This window comes from Brassica rapa, chromosome A03, assembly GCF_000309985.2.
Source record: "Brassica rapa cultivar Chiifu-401-42 chromosome A03, CAAS_Brap_v3.01, whole genome shotgun sequence".
NCBI classification, from domain to species: Eukaryota; Viridiplantae; Streptophyta; class Magnoliopsida; order Brassicales; family Brassicaceae; genus Brassica; species Brassica rapa.
The window spans coordinates 34,465,404-34,482,892 of record NC_024797.2 but is presented as its reverse complement, the minus strand read 5'-3'; the positions used below and the strand labels follow the sequence as shown (position 1 = coordinate 34,482,892).

The window sequence follows — 17,489 nt, the reverse complement described above, 5'->3', positions numbered from 1 at the left end:
AAATAAACCTTGAGATCATCAAAAGCAGACAAGCTTAAAAACTTTCTGGTGATTTCTGGTGACATGTCGCTCATAGGTGAAGTTTCAAAAAATTGTTATAATTTGATTGGTCGATTCTTCTTGATTTTTATTTATTTAATTTAGATATAAAAATTTAGAGAAAATGACTAGAATAATACAAAAAAGTGAGGTAATGACTAGACTAATACAAATCTTTTGAAAATGACTAGAGTGTTTTTAGAACCCTAGTAAATTACTGTTTAAGCCTTTATTATTTTTTTTAGTTGTGATTAATTTTAATTTGAAAATCTACATCAGAAGTAATGATACCACGTCACCTAACACGAAGGAAAATCAAACGACGATCATTAACTTCTCCGAGACTGTTCTCCCACTAAACCCTAACTGTTTTCGAAATCGTGTTCACTACAACTCTTCTCGGCAAAGCGGCTTCTCTGAAATAATCTCCGTAATCTTCTTCTCTAGTCTCCGTAAGCGTTTTCTCTGAAATCGTGTGTCCGTAAGCTTCTTCTTCAGATTGGTTGTCTCCTCAAATCTCCGTAATCGCATTCTCTGGTATATTTCGAGGCTTTGCTCTGAGTTTTTCGAGTATTTGAGTGAGTATAATTAATGCTGTGAGTTAGATATATGTTTTGTCTGAGTTTGAGTTAGTATTCGTTACGGCTGATTTAGGATCCTTAACACTGATTTATAGAAGGTAATTGTGACTGATTTAGTATTCTTTGTGACTGATTTATTTATGTTATGATGGCTGAGTCATGTTTTGTGGCTTGTTTATTTCATGTCTTTCTTCTGATTTATCATTGATATGTTGTATATGTCTTTTTTGATCAGATGGATGTTTCCGAAGATCTAGCAAGGGATTACCCTCCAAGACTTTACCCTGAAGGGGCTTCTATTTTTGAAAACAAAAGCATTAATAAAAATAGCCATTTTTCTGAGATTGACAAGCAATTGGAATAGATGTGTGGGATAATCTGAAGACGTATCCTGTTGGATTGATTGCTAAACTGGCTGAGATCAAATTGGTGTGGTCTGGTAAGACCGTACATTATCTACTTTGTAGACAGCTGCGAGTCTATAAGAAGGAGATTTGGTCACTCGTTGTTGATCAACCTCTCAGGTTTAGCTTAATAGAATTTGGTGAGATCACGGGTTTAAACACAAATCCACTGCCAGAAGAAAGTTTTGAACCTGATCCAGAGAATTACAAAGCGTTGTGGGAGTTGTTGAAAGTGCCGCTTGGGTACGGACCCAAGTTTGATGAACTTATAGAAGCTTTAACGGAGTGTCCATTCTGGAGTGCTGATCAGCGGAAATGGTATGGGCTGTTGTTTCTTCAAGCCATTGGACTTTATGGCTTGCATCATAATTGTAGAATACCCTTTGAAAGTGCAAAAAGAGTATTCGATGATGACGCCCTGATGACTTATCCTTGGGGTCGGACTGCCTATAAATTTCTTGTTGATTCTATCAAGTTGTTGCATCCACAAGGAGGGTCGTACACCCTTAGCGGCTTCAAGGACGTGTTATTGGTTTGGGCGTATGAATCTGTCACAGTGTTCGGAGAGCTTTATGGCAGAAAAGTGAATCCAGACGAAATTCCGCTTTTGCGATGGGGTGGAAGTCATACTCGAACAAGTCTTGCTACTACAATAGCTAAGGAGATGAATGATCATGGAACAGTAAGGTTTAAATCAGACATATGAATCCTGTAATGTAATGTCTGAGTTATTGGATTATTTTATGGTTGAGTTGTTAATTTTAATGAATGATTTATGTTTTTGTGTTGTAGGTGCGTGTGAGGAAAATGGTGATGAAGGAGGGTCTAGAAGAGCTGTTTCCTCAGTGCAAGGATGAAGCAGATGACCCACAACTTGATAACCTAATTAAAGATATACATGCAGATAGGTTTGTTAGAGATTTTTATGTGCAATCGAATGAGAAGAACAAAAAAACGAAGGCTGGAGTTTCGTCAGAGGCTGAGCCACCCTCAAAGAAGCAGAAGAAAGGTAAGAAACAGAAGGAGGTGAAAATCAATGAGGGTGAAACTGTTGTTGTAGAGGAGAAGGAGAGTGCAAAGGAGAAGGGTCGTAGCGAAGCGGTTCTGCTGAACATAGTTGCTCATCTCGAGAAGTTGGACCGAAAATTTGACTCGAGATTAACAGAATACGACACCAAGTTTGGATCTTTTTCCCGAGGCCTTTTGGATACCATTGGAGATACAGTGAAAACTACAGTTGAAGAGCGTCTGAGAGTTTTGGGGGTGTCCAATAGTAGTCAACCTGAAGGTCAAAACGTGACGGTCTCAGAAGACAACCAACAGCCGGAGTCCAATAGTGGTCAACCTGATGGTCAAAACGTGATGGTCTCAGAAGACAACCGACAGCCGGACTCCAATAGTGGTCAACCTGCATCTAAGACCCCTATTGATAAACAGTCCGAAGACAGCTAACCGCAAAAGACCCCTGATAAAGGCCAATCTGAGAAGAATCTGGCAGATGTTATTGCTAAAGCTGATGCGAAAGGTATGGGAGAAAAGCTGAATTCGAAGGTTGTCAGGGATAAGGCTGCTGGGGTGAAAAAGAACTTGGATTCGGCGTTTGGTAATGCCGATGCAACAAATGCTGATTTGGTCTCTGATTCTCCTTGTAAGGAACCACCATTCAGACGCGGTTGCAGGGGCTTAGGGAAAAGAAATAACTTAGCGGCTGATTTGGAGAGGAATGAAGCTGAGTTAAAGAAGAAGCAGAAGCAAGAAGAAACTGAGTTAAAGAAGAAGCTGAGTTGAAGAGGAAGAAGAAGCAAGAAGATGCTGAGTTAAAGAAGAAAAAGAAGCAAGAAGAGGGTGATTTAAAGAAGAAGAAGAAGCAAGAAGAGGCTGACTTAAAGAAGGATATTTCTGCTTCAAAAAGGACTCGCAGTGGTACAATAAGAATAACCATTCCGACTAAGCAAATTGAGGCGGAAACAGACGAACTGTGGCCGGAATCTGATGTGGAGGAAGATGAAAGGAAAAAGGTGTGGAAGAATAAAGGAGTATCGGCTGAAAGCTGTTCAATTATCTCCAGATGGATCTCAAATGAGTTCGGAATTTGGTCCTTCTGTACCATTTCCCCACATCGGAGACAATGTAACGATCCCCTAGGACCTGTTGATCCGGTTAAAAGGGATAATCTTTTGCAACACCTAAAGCCACACGAGTAAGGATTTTTGCACCATTTCGTTGATTTTAGCTAATAAAAAGATTTTGCAGAGACTGAGTTGTGTTAAATTATCAGGGAAATTCCACATGGAGAAGCTCACGAGGATATTGAGTTCTACAGAATCCTCATCACTCGAAGACCTTGGCCCATCAAAGAATATGGATGGCTGGTTCAAAATGTAAGTATGCAGCTGAGTTATATTTACTTTACGGCTAAGTTATAAGTATGGTACAGCTGAGTTATATATTATCTGTGCAGCATATTGCTGCGTATATTAGAGTCCTCATTCAAAGGTCCAAACAAGATCCCAGCCCATTCTGGTCCAAGCGCGTTGCCTTTATAGACTCTTGGTTCCTTGAATCATGGGTTCACGATTATAAGGAGTTCGAAGCCAAACCGGAAATGGTCAAATTCAAAGGAAGTGGTTACGAGGGGGTTAGCAAACGGTTTGATCCCCACAGACATTCAGACAAAGTTGCGGTGGTTTACAGATGTAGATCACTTGTACGGAGTGCTTAATACTGGCGGCAATCATTGGGTGGGTTTTCACGTGGATCTGCATAAAGAGAAGGTTGATTGCTATGATTCAATCGTTGGAGAGCAAACACTCGAAAGTGATCTGAGAATGCTAAATTTCTTTAGGCTGCTTACTGGTATGATCCCTGCGATTCTGAATGCCCTTATTCCTGATGATATCCGAGTCCCTACCAAGAAAGAGTTTGTATTCAGACGAAGAACAAAATGTATTGTTCCACAAAACAACCTGAGAGGCGACTGTGGAGTGTATTCATTGAAGTTCGTCGAGTGTCTAGCGCTTGGTGTAGCTTTTGACGGGATATTAGATGAAAATATTCAAGGTCTGAGAATGAAGATGGCAGCAGATGTCTTCGATGAAGGAAGTTGTAGTTTGGTAGGGTCGTTTGGCGATGAATGAAGATGAGTTTTGTATGACTTATGGCTAGATATTTTGTACTTGACTTAAAGTTATGATTTGTCGTAACTCAGCCACCTTGTTTAAATTACGCTGCCGTTACGTTAGATATAGCCCAGCAAAACCTCAAACCATACCCTAAAATAGGAAAATATTTAATAAGTCAGCCGATTCGTCTTCATAAAACAGCCGTTAAAGTAGATATAGCTCAGCCAAACCTCAAACCATACCCTAAGATAGGAAAATATTTAATAAGTCAGCCGATTCGTCTTCATAAAGCAGCCGTTAAGGTAAATAAAAGTCAGCCATACCTCAAACCATACCCTGAATTAAAATAATTGATATGTTTATACTTCAAAATGTTATAACATTCCCTAATAAGTGAATATATAATCAACTGAACGTCTCTTATTTATTGAATTAACGAGTTTAGAATCGATCATGATCTTGAGGTATATGTATTCTTGCAGTTACTTAAAACTTTACATGTAGATATAGAGTGTGATCATAATACAACTCTCCTAAACTATATACAACGCATTTTATGACTAAATTTATGTTATTTGTTATATTTATCACACCGTTATTCCAAATCCTAAACATAAATCCCTAAATAAACAAACCTAAACTCTAAATACTAAACCCTAAATCTCAAATATTAAATCAGCCGTAATAGGCTATATAACTCGGATGCCACGTTTGTTAAATGTTGTCGTTTGGCGGGAAATAAGATAAATGAATTTTGAGAAATTTCAATTCCCGCCGTTTCACGTTCTATGTTTCTCTATATATAGTGCCCTCTCAAATACCCTTTCTTACGCCTTTATCTCTCTAGAAAAAACCTAAACAATATCTCTCTATCCCCATCAAAAGCCAAGCCGATTGTTCCTGGAAATTCAGAGAGGTTAGAGAACAGTGTTTTTGCGATACTAAGCTCTGCAAATCGTGAAAACCTCCCTGTTCTATACCCTGGTCCGTGTGACTTGCTTGACACAACCAGCCCTACATGGTTTAAATTTTTAACTGATCTCTCCCGGGTCATCCCGACGATTCTTGCAGAAGGATGGGTTCATGCATGGCCGACATACTGCGACATTCCCGATCATTTTAAAGAACACTGGTTTCTTCAACTCGCTGTAAGGCCCGACATTTGTTCATATATATTAATATATACCATCGGTCTGTAATCTTTGTATTTTTTGTTTGCCGTAGCGGACAAACACATGGGATCAAAGCCATCATTTGACAGTTTGGCGTAATTTTAATCTTGTGGCCAGAAGTCTATTTCGTTATCAGATGCGCCATTTAAGGTGGACTTGGTCGGAAGGAGGCGAGAAGCCAACTTGGATGCTAACCAGCGTTTGGCTTGATCTCTGCCACATGTTTGAAGAGTCTGGTCCAGATAATTTTGGTTCCTGAAATTCTTTTCGTGTCTGTATTTTTAACTTCATTATTTCAGCCATAACTTGTTTCAATGATTCAGCCGCAACTAGTTTGAATGTAATCTCGGCCACACATTTTATATAATTCAGCCATAACTTGTTTCAATAACTCAGCCGTAATTGTATTTTGAAACGCATTATTTCTGTTTGTGAATGTTATCTCGGCCACATATCTAATATAATTAAGGTATAACTCAGCCATTATTTTATTTAAATAAGTCAGGCATATCGTATTTAAATAACTCAGTCATCATTGTATTTAAATAACCCAGCATCGATTTAATTTTAAGAGGCGGTATATGGGAAGTTCCATCATTATGCGCGTGGGAAAATTTGGCTGCCATGATAATATCGAGACTCATTATTACGAGTTTTTATATATATGTTTCATTTACAATATCGAGACACTGATATTATATTGTATTTTATATATTTAATAGTATTATTTCTGTGATGTCGTATCTCTTCTTACAAAGTAAAACAATTTTTAGTTTCCAAGGACTTTGAAATCTATTTTAACAATGTCTTCCTCATCCTTCACCTCAGGAAATTATTACAGACGACGTAGGAATACGGAAAGAGAAACGCCGAAAGAGGGTTGGTGTGGTGCACCATCTGACATTTTTACATCTGGAAGCGAAACAAATCCAGGAAGATTGTACTATTGCTGTGCAAAAGGATATCATAAGGTTAGTTCTGGTTCTTATTTCCCATGTTCGGAAACGTAATACTTAGATCTGATTACATTGGTGAAAACAAAGTCATTTATTCAAATGGGCGGATGAGTGCTTGGTGGAAGAGGTTGAAGATATTAAGGCAGTGATAAATGGCATGAATAAAGACATCTCGGAGTTGCGAGTTAACGTTGCTCGGTTGGCGAATGGAGTAAAGACAGAATCTGAGAGAAAAGGAGGCGAATGTTTGAGTGAGAGTCGGTGTTTGAGGAATGTGGTTGTTTGTGTGGCTGGAATGGCGATACTTTGCTACTACTACTTCTCTGTTTAGTCATGTTTTGTCATCATAAGTCAGCTTTCGCGTGTTATGTAACTCAGCCTTTATTAACTTTTAAGTTGTTTTAATTCAGTCGTATGTAAACAAAACTATGTGTTTATTAATATATAACTCAGCCGTTAAATCAAATTGATAAAAGCGAGATGTCCGACGAAAAGCTTGAAACAGGTCGCTACGCAGCGACCGAGCGATCGTCCCACGCGGTCGCTACGTAGCGACCGAGCTCGAGCCAAAGCTCGGTCGCTACGTAGCGACCGAGCGCTCGTCCCGCTCGGTCGCTAGCTCAGCCAAGCTCGGTCGCTACGTAGCGACCGAGCTCAGCCAAGCTCGGTCGCTACGTAGCGACCGAGCTTCGCTACGTAGCGACCGAGCGATCGTCCCGCTCGGTCGCTACGTAGCGACCGAGCTCAAGCCAAAGCTCGGTCGCTACGTAGTGACCGAGCATTCGTCTCACTCGGTCGCTACGTAGCGACCGGGCTCGAACCAAAGTTCGGTCGCTGTGTAGCGATTGTACCTTTCCGAACATCGATACGACACCAGTCCATGCATTCTCGTCAAACCTTCGAATGCTATCTCCCGAAGACCGTAGCAAGCTCAGTCCATGTTTCCCGCTATTCTAATTCATCGATCAAACTTCGCGGATTAGAAACCGCGGAAAACTCATAGTAAACGTGTCGAGTCGGAAGACGGCCCAAAGGGACCTAAAACACGATTCGAAGCCCATCCTACGATTTTCCTAACCAAAAGCCCGTAAACCACAGCATGGTTTACGCCTGGCCCACGAAGAAGGATAAATGTCAAGTTTCCGCGGATAAATATGGAAGTTTTGAAGATAATTATGAAGATCGGGAAAAATGGAAAATCTCCATTTTATGCTATGACGGCTTAAGGGCAGAAGAGTAAAAGCGTAAACCGACCTTGGAGCTAGTATATAAGGAGTCCTAGGCGAGGAGCAGAGGGAGAATTTTTTCAGAGCAAACTTAGCACTTAGAGCAATTTAGGCAATTTTCCGTTTTTGTTATTTCGAGCTGCGACTCAATTAGGTTTAGCCGTCTTAGGGTTGCTAGAACTAGGAATCTCGCCGACAGCTCTCGAGCCCAGACTTATACCTTGTTGTAAACGCTCATACGCAGATTCGGAATAAGATCTTCTTTGCTCTCTTTTCGATTTCTTATTTTTATCGTTGTTGTTCTCGTGTTCTGATTGTTTGACGTGTGGTAATTAACAGATATCCGGGTCCTCTGGGAAACTAGGGTTTTCTTAGTTTCCTTATTTAAACGGAAATCGACAGTGTGAATTTCGGTTCCCACAGTTTGGCGCTAGAAGGAGGGGGACTTACGGATCAATCTAACCCGTAAAAGCCACTCAACGATCAGGAACGATGTGCGAGATTCGACGTGCGCGAACGTCATCTCATTAAAGGGGGGAGACACGATCGATCGGGCCAAACCTCAAAACGATCTCCTTGTTATCGAGTTGACGATTCGAGATATCGACGTCGCTAGAGTACTAATCGATACCGGAAGCTCGGCCGATATCATCTTCAAAGACACTCTTGAAAAGATGGGGGTCAGTCAATCCGAAATCGCGAAATACCCAAGCCCATTGCTAGGACTTTGGGGGGAAACGACCATGGCCTATGGATCGATTAGACTAGCTGTCAAAGCCGGAACCGTGACTAACATCACAGAGTTTCTAGTCGTTGACCGCCCCGCATCTTACAACGTTATCATGGGGACACCATGGCTAAACACCATGCGCGCAATCCCATCAACCTATCATCTTTGCCTCAAGTTCCCGACCCCTAACGGAGTCGAGGTAATCTGGGGAAATCCAAGAGTTTCACAGGTTTGTTTCGCCGCGGAACTAAAACGAAAGAGACCGATCCTCGAAGTTACTCCTAAGAAAGCGGAGAAAAAGACCTCCAGCAAAAATACGCAAAGTCAGGATTCAGCGGAATTCTTCTGGCAGTCTCGCAGCATCGCAGCTCTAGATGAAAAACGCGAGCCAACATGCGAACCCGTGGTAACGATCTGTCTCGACGAAGCCTTCCCAGAACGCTGCGTCGAGATTGGAGCCAATCTCCACGAGCCTTTAAGGACAGAACTCATAACCTGTCAAAAAGAACCTTAATACTTTCGCATGGGCTGCGGAAGATATGCCAGGAATCGACATTAACATAACATGTCACGAGCTGAATATCGACCCGACATTCAAACCCGTCAAACAGAAAAGACGGAAGCTGGGACCCGAACGTGCTACCGCAGTAAACGATGAGGTCGAAAAACTGCTTAAAGTTGGGTCGATAACGAAAGTAAGATACCCGGACTGGCTCGCCAACCCCGTAGTAGTCAAAAAGAAAAACGGGAAGTGGCGAGTTTGCGTAGATTTTACTGACCTAAACAAGGCATGTCCAAAGGATAGCTTCCCTCTACCACATATCGATCGATTGGTAGAAGCAACAGCGGGCAACGAACTCTTATCCTTCATGGATGCCTTCTCAGGTTATAATCAAATTAGGATGAATCCCGACGATCGTGAGAAGACTGCGTTCATTACCAATCGCGGAACTTATTGCTATAAGGTAATGCCCTTCGGCCTCAAAAACGCTGGAGCAACTTACCAACGACTCGTAAACCGAATGTTCTCCAAACAACTCGGAAAAACGATGGAAGTTTATATCGACGACATGCTCGTCAAATCCCTCAGAGCAAGAGATCACGTATCACATCTCGAAGAATGCTTTTCACAACTAAACTCCCATAACATGAAGCTCAACCCGACGAAATGTAGATTCGCCGTGGCATCAGGAGAATTCCTCGGCTACTTGGTCACCAACCGCGGCATCGAAGCAAATCCAAAACAGATCAACGCACTAATCGAGATGGCTTCACCAAAGAACAAGCGGGAGGTCCAGAGACTGACCGGCAGAATCGCAGCACTTAACCGATTTATTTCACGATCAACAGATAAGTGTCTGCCCTTCTACGACGTCCTGCGAGGAAATAAAAAATTCGAATGGACGGAAGAGTGCGAAAACGCCTTCCAACAGCTGAAGTGTTATTTAGCTACTCCTCCAGTCCTCGCAAAACCCGTGGAAGGGGAGCCTTTATTTTTGTACATCGCGGTGTCGGCAACGGCCGTAAGCGGAGTCCTGATCAGGGAAGAACGCGGAGAGCAGAAACCTATTTTTTACATAAGCAAAACCTTGTTGGATGCCGAATCTAGGTATCCGTTGATGGAAAAATTGGCATGCGCGGTCGTGACATCGGCCCGAAAACTAAGACCATATTTTTAATCACACACGATTGTCATCCTCACGACTTTTCCCTTACGGACAATTCTGCATAGCCCAAGTCAATCAGGTCGATTGGCTAAGTGGGCGGTCAAGTTGAGCGAGTATGACATCGAATACCGACCAAGGACGAGCGCAAAATCACAAGTGCTCGCAGACTTCTTGGTCGAACTCCCGACGGGAGCAATAACCAATGAGGAACCAAATTCCACCTGGCTCCTCCACGTCGACGGATCCTCATCCAAGCAAGGATCGGGTATCGGGATCCGTCTCACATCTCCAACGAGCGAAATCTTGGAACAATTGTTCAGACTGGAATTCCATGCCTCAAACAACGAGGCCGAATACGAAGCATTGATCGCAGGTCTACGTTTGGCTCACGGCTTAAAAATACGTAATCTCCCGCTTACTGCGACTCCCAGTTAGTGGCCAGTCAATTCAGCGGAGAATATGAAGCCAGAGACGAACGGATGGACGCGTACCTCAAACTGGTCAAAGGTCTAGCTCAAGACTTCGACTGTTTCACCCTTACCCGGATCCCCCGTTCCGAGAATGTTCAGGCGGACGCCCTCGCGGCCTTAGCATCAAGTTCCGATCCAGGACTCAAAAGGGTAATTCCGGTCGAATTCATCGAACATCCGAGTATCGGACCGCCAGTCGTTGTCAATCTCATAGAGGGACAAGAAGACGAGGAAGAAGAAATTACGATACCACCACCATCAGAGCAATCTGATTACGGCTGTGATACCCCATGGCTTCAGACGATTCGAGACTACATTATCGACGGGCAGCTGCCCGCCGAAAAATGGACGGCTCGCAAGATCCGAACACAGGCCGCACGCTACGTAACTGTGGACGACGAAATCTACAAATGGAGATTCTCCGGACCACTCCTGACGTGCCTGGAAGGAGAAAAGGCGAGGAAAGTAATGGAGGAAATACATTCCGGCTCATGCGGCAACCATTCCGGTGGAAGATCACTAGCCGTGAAAATCAAACGCCACGGATACTATTGGCCAACAATGATCGGAGATTGCGAGAAATTCGCACGAAAATGCGAAAAATGCCAAAGGCATGCGCCAACCATCCGACAACCGGCCGAAGTTCTTTCTTCCATCACATCGCCTTATCCTTTTATGCGCTGGGCCATGGATATCGTCGGACCTCTGCATAATTCAAAGCAAAAGCGTTTCCTTCTAGTCCTTACCGATTTTTTCTCAAAATGGGTAGAGGCGGACTCATACGCAAGTATAAAAGAGGTCCAAGTCGAGAATTTCGTATGGAAAAACATCATCTGTAGGCATGGAGTTCCTTACGAAATCGTAACCGATAACGGGTCTCAATTCATTTCCACCCGATTCGAGGCATTCTGCGAAAAGTGGAAGATACGACTCAACAAGTCAACTCCCAGATATCCGCAGTGCAACGGACAGGCTGAAACAATCAACAAGACCATTCTCGACGGGCTAAAGAAACGCTTGGAGGCCAAAAAAGGTAGATGGGCCGACGAACTCGAGGGAGTCCTCTGGTCTCACCGTACCACCCCAAGACGAGCAACGGGAGAAACTCCCTTCGCCCTGGTATACGGCATGGAATGCATGATTCCCGCAGAAGTAGAATTTCCCGGTGTTCGAAGAAGGTTCTTACCTGAACGAGAGGAACTCAACAATGCTATGCTCTTGGACGACCTCGACCTCATTAACGAACGCCGGGATCAAGCGCTCATCCGAATTCAAAACTACCACGCCGCTGCAAGATACTATAATTCCAACGTACGGAATCGTAGGTTAAATCAGGGAGATCTGGTCCTTCGAAAAGTCTTCCAAAACACCGCTGAACGAAACGCGGGAAAACTCGGAGCAAACTGGGAAGGTCCCTATAAAATCGAAAAAAGTCGTCCGACCGGGTTCTTACGAAATAGCCAACATGCAGGGCATAAAAATCCCTAGAACCTGGAATGCGATGCATCTCAAAAAAAACTATCACTAAACAAACCAACTCGCAATCACTGAACTACGAGACGGCTTGATCTCCGCAAGGAGTACGTAGGCAGTTTGCCGAAAGGCAAATTCAGCTGTCCCCCCTCATTAAAAAAGGGGGGGGGGGGAGTGGGTACGTATACTCATATACTCCCAAAAAATCGAAAAACGTCTTACCACACTTTTGGTGTTTTCGACTTACCAAAACATCCTCACCCGCAAAATCGCGACAAGGTCTTCGGAAATCAGCCGGCCGCTTGGGAGAATCAACCTTTAGCATCGCGAGACGTCGCAAAAGATGCCTCAAAGCTGGTTTCTTCCGAGCAAACGAAATCTCCGCAAAAAGACACACACATGCACACATTAACATTTATTTTGCGCAAAATAATCAAAACAACAGCACACGCCACCAAGTCCGATGCTGATCACATCGAACTCATAAACGTCCTAAACAGACATAGACATCTCATGGAGATGACTCTCTTACATCCGACACAAGGATAATAGTGCTATAAAAGAAATCCGAAATTTTGGTCTAGCACTTTTGGTCTCCGGAGAGATGCTCGATTCGCATCAAACAAGTCGTGTAAGCCGAGAACTTTTCGCGGACTTTACATCGATACGAATCAGGAAGAAATCGCGACAGGAAAAACGATAGCCGGTTAGTCACCGCAAAATCCTTAAACCGAAAGTAAACCTAGGTCTTGCCCTAAACCCAGCGCTCTGGTCTCTAACATCTCAAAGGCATGATATCGAAAGATAGGAGATTCTTAAACCACGCCTCTATGTTTACGTTCGATACCTTCAGCACCCCCGCAGAGTTCACATCTCGCGGAAGAACTCTCGAAACAGGTCTCGAATAAAACATTTCGCAATTGAAGAAGGATATGAGACGACAACTCATCACCTTCCTCCCCACTGTTCACGAATTCGCATTAAAAGCATTATCCGATTATCGTACCATAAAAATAAAGCCGCGGAGCGGCAGAGATTCAAAGCCACACACGGCCAGTCCCGAAATACAAACAAGGCCATTCAAGGCCGAAACATAAAAACATAAAAAAATCTCTCGCAAGAGATCTAACCCAAGTCACCCTCAGAACTTACGCCCCCTCTTCACCCGCTGCCTCGTCCGAGCCTGGAGCCGCGTCGCTTCCGTTCTCTCCGACCATCGGATCTTTCCCCTCTGGGTCTTCTGAACACGTCGGAAGGAAGCACGCGGATTTCAGGTCGGCCAGGATAAGATCGAAATCTCCATCCTCGGCCTCCATATCTCCCTTGCAGCCGGACAGCCGGCCTCTTCGGCCTCCAAGGTCGGGGGAGTCTCACTTTGGAACGACCGAACTACGGCCATCCCGCCCTCAATCGTCGCCAAAGAAAAATCCCTACTCCGGATACACTCGAGGGAACCCAGGGAAGCAGAAATCTTCGCCAAGCGAGCTTGAAACTCCACGCGAAGGGCATCCGTAGCCTCTTGGATCCCGCGGCGCGCTAGTCCAGCATCACTCTCGATCTGACGCTGGAGTCGACGCACCTCCGAGGATTTGGCCTTCCTGGCCTTCTTTTCCTTAAGCAAGGAACTCGCCGTCTTCCCGAGGTCCCTCTCAAGCTCTCCTATCGCAACCTCGACCTTCGACACTTTCGCAGAGTGAGAGTCCTTGACAGCCGTCAACATAGCCTCGGTTTCGGACCATCTGCCCTGAAGCTCCACCAACTCCCCGGAAAGGCGACTGGTCTCAGAACCACATTCGCTGATCATCCCATCGATCAACGATATGAACTGCAAACGGTAAAATTGGTTAGACTAAGTCCGTGAAAAGAATACACGAAAGACGATCGAGAATTCAAACAAGAAACAAACCTTTCCGCGAAGTCCCGACGCTAGGCTCGACCCACCTCGCTGCGAAGTCTCCCCGTCACCGCTCTTGGCAAGTTTCCTCTTCCGACTCTTAGGCTGAGTAGCCAGGACAGCACTAGGAGCACGCAATGCCAGAACGATTTCTTTTCTGGCCGGAGGCGGAGGCATAGAGTCAGCGGCTTTCTTTTTGTCTTCGACGAGGATCGGAGTCGTGGAAGATCCCGCAGGTAGGACTTGCGGGAGAGGAGCCGCGACGTCGGTCCCATGACACGGGGCAACGACCTGCACGGAAGAAGACGGAAGCTCGGACCCAGTTTGAGCTAGTTCTTTCTCGGCTTGACGACGAACTAGTTTCTCTCGGAAAGAAAGATGACCGGCAACACAAGCCGGCACTTCCGCCGGAGAAGTTGGAATCGGAGCCGGAGAAGTGGCCTCGCCCATCTCGACGTCGGAATCTTTCTTATCACCTTGGGAGGAAGACATGTTGAGAGGAAAGTTATGAAACTAGAGAGGTTTTTGAAGGAATGAAGAAGGGAAGGTGTGAAGAAAATGAATGACAAGAGCTCACTACTTATAGAAGTATGGGTTCGGAATGTCGTCTCGACAACTTTTTTCCGCGGAATTTTAAATATAAATTTCGTCTAATACACTTAAACTTGTCAAAATCACCTATCCGCCCGCTAGAGTCACAACTCTAACGGGCTGGGGGGCTAACTGTTGGGGTCAAAAACGGTTACGACAAATTTAACATTCAAAACGTCCGAGGAGGAAAATAAGAATTTCTCTGAAGAGTATTTTTTGGAATAGACTCTTTCTTACGAAAAAGCTTTACGGAAGAAAGAATCGAGATGTCCGACGAAAAGCTCGAAACAGGTCGCTACGCAGCGACCGAGCGATCGTCCCGCTCGGTCGCTACGTAGCGACCGAGCTCGAGCCAAAGCTCGGTCGCTACGTAGCGACCGAGCAATCGTCCCGCTCGGTCGCTACGTAGCGACCGAGCTCGAGCCAAAGCTCGGTCGCTACGTAGCGACCGAGCGATCGTCCCGCTCGGTCGCTACGTAGCGACCCAGCGGTCGGTCGCTACGTAGCAACCGAGCTCAAGCCAAAGCTCGGTCGCTACGTAGTGACCGAGCATTCGTCTCACTCGGTCGCTACGTAGCGACCGGGATCGAGCCAAAGTTCGGTCGCTGTGTAGCGATTGAACCTTTCCGAACATCGATACGACACCAGTCCATGCATTCTCGTCAAACCTTCGAATGCTATCTCCCGAAGACCGTAGCAAGCTCAGTCCATGTTTCCCGCTATTCTAATTCATCGATCAAACTTCGCGGATTAGAAACCGCGGAAAACTCGTAGTAAACGTGTCGAGTCGGAAGACGGCCCAAAGGGACCTAAAACACGATTCGAAGCCCATCCTACGATTTTCCTAACCAAAAGCCCGTAAACCACATCATGGTTTACGCCTGGCCCACGAAGAAGGATAAATGTCAAGTTTCCGCGGATAAATACGGAAGTTTTGAAGATAATTATGAAGATCGGGAAAAATGGAAAATCTCCATTTTATGCTATGACGGCTTAAGGGCAGAAGAGTAAAAGCGTAAACCGACCTTGGAGCTAGTATATAAGGAGTCCTAGGCGAGGAGCAGAGGGAGAATTTTTTCAGAGCAAACTTAGCACTTAGAGCAATTTAGGTAATTTTCCGTTTTTGTTATTTCGAGCTGCGACTCAATTAGGTTTAGCCGTCTTAGGGTTGCTAGAACTAGGAATCTCGCCGACAGCTCTCGAGCCCAGGCTTATACCTTGTTGTAAACGCTCATACGCAGATTCGGAATAAGATCTTCTTTGCTCTCTTTTCGATTTCTTATTTTTATCGTTGTTGTTCTCGTGTTCTGATTGCTTGACGTCTGGTAATTAACAGATATCCGGGTCCTCTGGGAAACTAGGGTTTTCTTAGTTTCCTTATTTAAACGGAAATCGACAGTGTGAATTTCGGTTCCCACAATCTCCAACCTTAGAAGAACCTCCTCACTCTCTTTAGACCCGCTCATCAAGAAGTTCTGATATATCTTCTTGGGAGGTATCGTTGGTGACTCTTCGTCTTCTAAAGGAGACTCACCGTATGAGCTGAAGTTATCATCTTCAGATGACGCACCGTCCGAGTCGTCGAACATATCAAATCGGCTATCAAATTCATCATCTTCTCCGCCTACGTTCTGATTTTCTCCTTCCACAATACTAGAGCAATCAATCTCATTGTCCTCTTTTTCCTTCTCTGAACTGCAACCATCGTAACTCCCACTGTAATTATCGTCTTTGGACTCAACTTCTGACGCTTCTACTTCTGAGCTAAAACTGAAGTTTGTTTTAGTCTTCTATCTTTCTCTGTCGTCCTTGTTCTTTGTAATCTCAACACAAAGACGTAGTTGTTCGATTTTTTTAGGGCTACAAAACCTTGCAACTGCCGAGTCTTGGACACGTACACTGGTGGAGTGTCGTGCGCCATTGTTTTCAATGATTTATTCGAGAACATGTAGCTTAGCTGAATATGATCACTCATTTCATTCAATCCGTAATCAACGAGAACAGACTTTGCGAAATCTTCATGTGTAGAGTTCTCATCTAAATGGAGAACTCTACACCCTCTACTATCAGCGTTGAATACATATTTGTTTTTCTTAATCCAGTTACCAAAAACAATAATAACTAGATCCATAACCAACTGAGATAGATGAAGAAGAGAAATAACGGGTATGAAAGGGGAGGAGAGGAATATGAACAGGCTGATTAAAACCTAGTTTTGAAGTTCTTTCGTTACTGATGACATGGCAAATCCGAATTGATGACATGGCAGCTGACATGGAAATTTGGTTTTTCAGCCACCAAAATAATATATAACTCAGACACCCTAAGTCAGTCCACATGTAGTAAGTAAGTCTGCCGAAACGTGGATACTAGTTCAGTAATTAATCTTTTTCGATAACCCAGCTGTGAATAGGATGAAATACAATAAGCCAACCATATCGTTTAACAATTCAGCCGTAAAACAATATTATTCTAGTAATTAATCTTTCGCTAATAACTCAACCACAATATAGCTGAGTTTCATGTTAAACCATCCAGTTTCGGCTGATTTAAGATAATCCAGCCGTCAAACATCCCATAACCCAGCCATTCGGTGTTCATTAACTCAGCCGTGGGTATATAACTCAGTCGTGTCTTTACTACGACTCAACCAAATTTTCCAGAAATCAATCCATCGATGATTAAGTCAGCCGTAACGTCAGTACGTAAGTCAGCCGTTGTCCAATAACTCAACTAGATTCATATAACTCAACTCTTACGCGTGGTTTACTTATCGTCTTAAATCAGCCTTTTTTACTAAGTCAACTATTTTATTATAAGTCAGCCGAAACTTATACATATACCAGCCGTAACGAAAGACGTATTCTTTTACGGCTAACTTAATGAAAACACGGAAGCGTATTCCTATGTGTCGCCGGATTTTTGCTTACGTGGCGTTAAAAAGTAATGGCATTCTCGTAAATACGTTTTTTCTCATAACGTGGATAAAGGGCACGCTTGGCATTTAAAAAATGCCAGTAATAAAAAAAAGATTTGTATGGTTCTGGTCATAAGTCCTAAAATATATAATATCTGAGTCAACTTTCCATTTTTTTAACTATTATCTATGTTGCCAAACAAAAGCTTAAAGTACTTCTACTTTAATAAGATAGATTATTATACGT

At 43.9% G+C, this 17,489-nt stretch overlaps 1 protein-coding gene across 1 annotated transcript; it reads left to right on the top strand.

The window, feature by feature from the left end:
* The first annotated feature begins 855 nt into the window (after positions 1–855).
* LOC117132691 lies at positions 856–2,476 on the top strand. Its single transcript, XM_033287507.1, has 3 exons — positions 856–934; positions 985–1,706; positions 1,817–2,476. The coding sequence occupies exons 1-3, from the start codon at positions 856–858 to the stop codon at positions 2,474–2,476; spliced, it is 1,461 nt and encodes a 486-aa protein (XP_033143398.1).
* The last annotated feature ends 15,013 nt before the right edge of the window (positions 2,477–17,489 follow it).